At 36.8% G+C, this 6,000-nt stretch overlaps 1 protein-coding gene across 1 annotated transcript in view; it reads left to right on the forward strand.

The window, feature by feature from the left end:
- Nucleotides 1-6,000, forward strand: part of RGSL1 (regulator of G protein signaling like 1) — an 80,460-nt gene that overhangs the window by 29,791 nt on the left and 44,669 nt on the right. Inside the window, exon 9 of the mRNA XM_004372955.1 lies at nt 796-903. Coding sequence (XP_004373012.1) covers nt 796-903 — 108 coding nt within the window. The remainder of the gene's footprint in view (nt 1-795; nt 904-6,000) is intronic.

The following is a 6,000-nucleotide window of genomic DNA, read 5'->3' on the forward strand; positions in this document are numbered from 1 at the left end:
CTATTTCTAAAAAAAATAATTCACCTTCAAAGGACAATGACTAGCAACTATTGATGCTATTCAAATATATGAGCTGTCAGTTCTGAAAGAAAAGCTCAAAGAAAGAACCGAGTATGCACACTATCTGTCATGCATTACCCCTAAATGCATCAAGTTCTTTGAAGCAATAGAAGAATGTTTGAAATGGATTTGCAACTCCTACCCACAACAGATGGCTGCTTCGAATGAGTCGATGTTCATTTGCATGAGTTACTTCTCGTATATGTGTGAAACATTCATAACTATTTCAAAGTCACATCTCAGTTATACCTTACATCTCTCAGGCAGAAAACCTCCATGGGTAAGGTTTTTAAGAATGGTAGAATCCTCCCATTCTTGAGGGGGAAAGAATCTGTATTTCCTTGCTCCTAATTTGGTCTAAACAAAACCAAACTCATTGCTGTGGAGTCGATTCTAACTCATAGCGACCCTATAGGACAGAGTACAACTGCCCCACAGGGTTTCCATGGCTGTAAATCTTTACGGAAGCAGACTGCCACATCTTTCTCCCACCGTGCTGCTGGTAAGCTTGAACTGCTGACCTTTTCGTTAGCAGCTGAGGGCTTTAACCTCTGTGCCACCAGGACTCCTTTAATTTGGTTTGGGAAACTTGTATTCCTTACGTAAATACTTCATGAAAACACTATTGTCTTATTTAAATAACATTTTAGAGGCAAACCTCCAACAAGAGTATATGAATCTTTGAACCCAGAGCAGGCAAACTAAACCCTATCCCTGTGTTTCCCTACTTGACAGATGTAACAAAAATGTCCTTTGAGGAACTTTGCTGTAAGAATCCAAAGATGGCCATACAGAAGATGAGTGACGAGTACAAACTATATTGTGAGAAGACACCTGGAATAGGCAAGTGTTTAAATGATAGATTTGGGAGAACCAGGCAAGAGCAAGGGGCATCAGCCAAAAGCAGAATCATGCTTTTTTGTTTTGTTTGAAATGGAAGAATGATTGGGGGAGAGGGTCTTTTCTCCTCCTACAAAGCCAGAAAAGGGTATCATGAAAATGTGATGCAAGTATAAATTGATAATGATGAGTGTTAATTCCTTCCTTCTTATTGGGAGTCCCTGGGTGGTACAGTAACAAGCTGTCCTGCTAACCGAATGGTTGGAGGTTCAAGTCCACCAAGAGGTGACTCGGAAGAAAGGCCTAGCAATCTGCTTCCAGAAAATCAGCCATTGAAAGTCCTATGGAGCACAGTTCTACTCTGACACACGTGGGGTCACCATAGTCAGAGTCAACTCGAGGGTAACTGGCTGGCTGGTACCTTCTTATCTAGTTATCACTGTGGGACTTTAAATAACTCAGATTTGTCTTTTGCCAGGTTTCCTGTAGTCAGAGATTTGAGGCAGGAGGTTTGTTAGAGAGTCTTCTTGGGAGTAACACTTGTAAGAGAATGAGGAAAGCAGGATTGGGCAGATGGAGACGCTGAACTGCAAGGCAGTTACAACCAGCTCCATCAGTTCCCATAGGAAGCTCTGGAACTAGGATGGCCCTTCAGATTATCCCTCCCTGAGGCCAGGGACCTGGGCATTGACTAAAATAGGGGAATCTGAGCCGCACACTACAGCATTCACTATAGGAAGAAGTTAATATGGTTAACTTGGTACAGTCAAGGGAAAACGTGTATGTCTGCTCTGAGTGTATCTCTTCAGGTGTGTTTCAATATGCATTTCTCTAATTACTCACAATATTGAGTGCCTTTTCATTTGTTTAATATTCACTTGGACATGTAGTGTGTGTGTGTTTGTTGTGTGTGTGTATGAGACACACTCCAATTCAAGTCTCTTGCTCATTTTTATATTGTTTTCCGTCTTTTGATTGTTGATTTGTATGAGTTCTTTGTATGTTTAATATATGAGTCACCTGTCAATTATACGTGCTGCAAGGATTATCTTCTCTCTCTGTCATGGTGACTTTAATGAACAGAACTTTTTAATTTAATGTAATCCAATTAAAATTGTTTTCCTTTATTGCTTTACTCCAAGATCATAAAGATTTTCTCATTTTTTTCCTAGAAACTTTTTTGTTTTGCCTTTCATATTTAGATCTGCAATCCAACTGGCATTGATTTTTATGTATCGTTTGAGATATGAGTATCAAATTTCATTTATTTTTGATACGAATGTCCAATTGACTTGTACCATTTGTTAAGTGACTGTGTTTTCCCCACTATTTTGTAGTGCCGCTTCTGTTATAAATCAAATTTCCATATCTACATGGGATTGTTTCTGTAGTCTTTGGTTGTTTGATCTATTTGCTTCTTCTTGAACATAAACTACACTATCTTCATTATGGTACATTTATAATAAGTGTTGATAATTCATGTAATTTAGTCCCCTGCTTTTATTTCTGATTGAAGATCGGCATAGTTTTTCTTAGCCCCTTGTATTTCTATATAAATACTAGAATCAATTTATAAATTTCCATCATTATAATTGCATTAAACCTATATGCAATTTAGGTTTGGGGAGAACTAATATCTTTAGATTATTGTAAATATTTTTTTATTGAGGTAAAATTCACATAACAATATTGATCATTTTAAAGTATGCAATTTAGTGGCATTCAGTACATTCACAGTGTTGCGCAACCACCACCTGTATCTGTTCCAAAATGTTTTCATGACCCAAAAAGGAAACTCCATACCCCGTAAGTAGTCACTCCCCATTCTCCTCTCCTTGAAGCTCCTGGCAACCACTAATCTACTTTCTGTATCTAGATACTTACCTCTTCTGGATATTTCATATGAATGGCATCATACAATATGTGACCTTTTGTGTCTGGTTTATTTCACTTAATGTTTTCGAAGTACATTCATGTTGTAGCATGTATCAGTACTAAATTTCTCTTTATGGCTGAATAATATTCCATTGTATAGATAAGGCACATTTTGTTTATCCATTCATCATTTGGGTTGTTTCCCCCTTTACTGATTGTGAATAGTGCTGCTATAAACATTCATGTACAAGTTTTGTTTGAATTTATTTAATTCTTTTGGGTATATTTCTAGGAGTGGAATTGCTAGGTCCTATGATAATTCTGTATTTAACTTTTTGAGTAAATGTCAAAATTTTTTCCACAGCAGCTGCACCACTTTATATTCCCATGAGCAATGTATGAATATTCCTTTCTCCACAACCTCACAACACTTTTTATTTTCCTTTTTTAAAAAAAATTATAGTCACCCTAGTAGGTGTGAAACAATATCTCATTATGGTGTTAATTTGCATTTCCCTAATTACTAATCGTTTTAGTCATCTAGTGCTGCTATAACAGAAATACCACAAGTGGATGGTGTTAACAAACAAAAGTTTATTCTCTCACAGTCCAGTAGGCTAGAAGTCCAAATTCAGGTTGTCAGTTCCAGGAGAAGTCTTTCTCTCTCTGTCAGCTCTGGAGGAAGGTCCTTGTCATCAATCTTCCCTTGGTCTAGGAGTGTCTCCTCACAGGAACCCCGGGTTCAAACGCTCTCCTCCTGGCACTGCTTTCTTGGTGGTATGAGGTCCCCAACTCTCTGCTTGCTTACCTGTTATATCTTGTAAAGTAAAAGGTGGTGCAGGCCACACCCCAGGGAAACTTCCTTTACATGGGATCAGGGATGTGAACTTAGTAAGGGTGTTACAATCCCATCATAATTCTCTTTAACATAATCTAATCTTCCCTCATTAACCACAGACAGAGATTAGGATTTACAACACGTAGGAAAATTACAATCACAAAATGGAAGACAACTGCACAATACCGGGAATCATGGCCCAACTGAGTTGACACGTATTTTTGGGGGACACAATTCAATCCATGACACCAGTGATGGTGAGCACTTTTCATGTACTTGTTGGCCATTTGTGTATTTTCTCTGAAGAAATATCTACTCATATCCTTTATCCATTTTTAAATTGAGTTGTTTGTTTTGAGTTGTAAGAGTTCTTTATATGTTCTGGATACTAGACCCTTAGCAGATATATGATTTGCAAATATTTTCTCTTATTCTGTAGGTTATCTTTTCACTTTCTTGATAAAGTCCTTTGATGCACAAAGTGTTTATTTGATAAAGTCCAGTTTATTTTTTCTTTTGTTACTTGTGCTTTTGGTCTCATAGCTAAGAATTGATTAGTAAATCCAAGGTCATGAAGATTTATTTCTATTTTTCTAAGAATTTTATACTTTTAGCTCATATACTTAGGTCTTTGATCCATTTTGTGTTAATTTTTGAATAGGTTGTGAAGTAGGGGTGCAATTTAATTTTTTTTTTTTTGCATGTAGAAATTCAGTTATCCTACCACCATTTGTTGAAGAAACTATTCTTTCTCATTTAATGGTCTTGGCACACTTGTGAAAAATCAATTAGCTGAAGATGTTTTTTACTTGAATCCACAAACAATGCACATGGAAGCAGCAGTCAAGAAATCAAATGACATATTGCATTGGGCAAGTCTGCTGCAAAAGACCTCTTTAAAGTGTTAAAAAGCAAAGATGTCCCTTTGAGGACTAAGGTGCACCTGACTCAAGTAATGGTATTTTCAATCATCTCATATGCATGTGAAAGCTAGACAATGAATAAGGAAGATCGAAGAAGAATTGACACCTTTGAATTACAGCGTTGGCAAAGAATATTGAATATACCATGGACTGCCAGAAGAGCAACAAATCTGTCTTGAAAGAAGTACAGCTGGGATGCTCCTTGGAAGCAAGGATGGCAAGACTTTGTCTAATGTACTTTGGACATGTTATCAGCAGGGACAAGTCCCTGGAGAAGGATATCATTCTTGGCAAAGTAGAGGGTCAGTGAAAAAGAGGAAAATCCTCAGTGAGACAGATTGACACAGTAACTGCAACAATGGGTTCAAGCATAACAGTGATTGTGAGGATGGCACAGGACTGGGTGGTGTTTAGTTCTATTGTACATAGGGTGACTATAAGTCAGAACTGACTTGATGGCACCTAACAACAACAACAACAACATAGATGTATGGGTTTATTTCTGGAATCTCAGTCCTATTCTGTTGGTCTATATAGTCTTATACAGCAGCACACTGTTTTGATTACTGCAGCTTTGTAGTAAGTTTTGAAATCAGGAAAATGAGTCCTCTAATTTTGTTTTCCCTTTGCAAGATTGTTTTGGCTATTCAGAATAACTTTCAAGTTCATGTGAATTTTAGGATTAGCTTTTCCATTTGTATAAAAAAGGCCATAGGGGTTTTGATAGAGATTGCATTGAATTTGTAGATCACTTTGGGTGGTATCGACATCTTAACAATATTATGTCTTCCAATACATGAACACAGAATGTCTTTCCATTTGGTTAGGTCTTCTTTGATTTCTTTCAGCAGTGTTTTATAGTTTTCAGTGCATGAACTTTTTCGGTTGAGCTTATTCGTAAGCATTTTATTCTTATAATCTTGTTGTAAATGAAATTGCTTTCTTAACATTATTTTCAGATTATTCGTTGCTAGTGTATAGAAGTACAACTGATTTTGTGTGTTGCTCTTGTATCCTGCAACTTTGTTGAATTTGTTTATTAGCTCTAATAGTTTTTTTGTGGAATCTTTAGGATTTTTTTTCACTTCCATAATTTCTGTCTTTTTTTTTTTTTATTGTACTTCAGGTGAAGGTTTACAGAACAAATAGTTTCTCATGAAACAGTAGTACACATAGTGTTTTATGACATTGGTTAACAACCTCATGACATGTCAACCCTCTCCTGTATATTTTGGTGAAAATACACATAGCCAAACATACACCATTTCAAAAATTTCTACACGCAGAATTCAGTGACATCGACTGCGCTCCTCCAATTGTGCTGCTATTCTCACTTTAGATGAAGGTTTACAGAATAAAATAGTTTCTCATTAAACAATTAGTACACATGTTGCCCTATGACAATGGTCAACAACCTCACAGCACATCAACAGTATCCTTACTCAACCTTGGGTTCCCTATCAC

This window comes from Trichechus manatus, unplaced genomic scaffold (assembly GCF_000243295.1).
Source record: "Trichechus manatus latirostris isolate Lorelei unplaced genomic scaffold, TriManLat1.0 scaffold00021, whole genome shotgun sequence".
Classification (NCBI taxonomy): domain Eukaryota; kingdom Metazoa; phylum Chordata; class Mammalia; order Sirenia; family Trichechidae; genus Trichechus; species Trichechus manatus.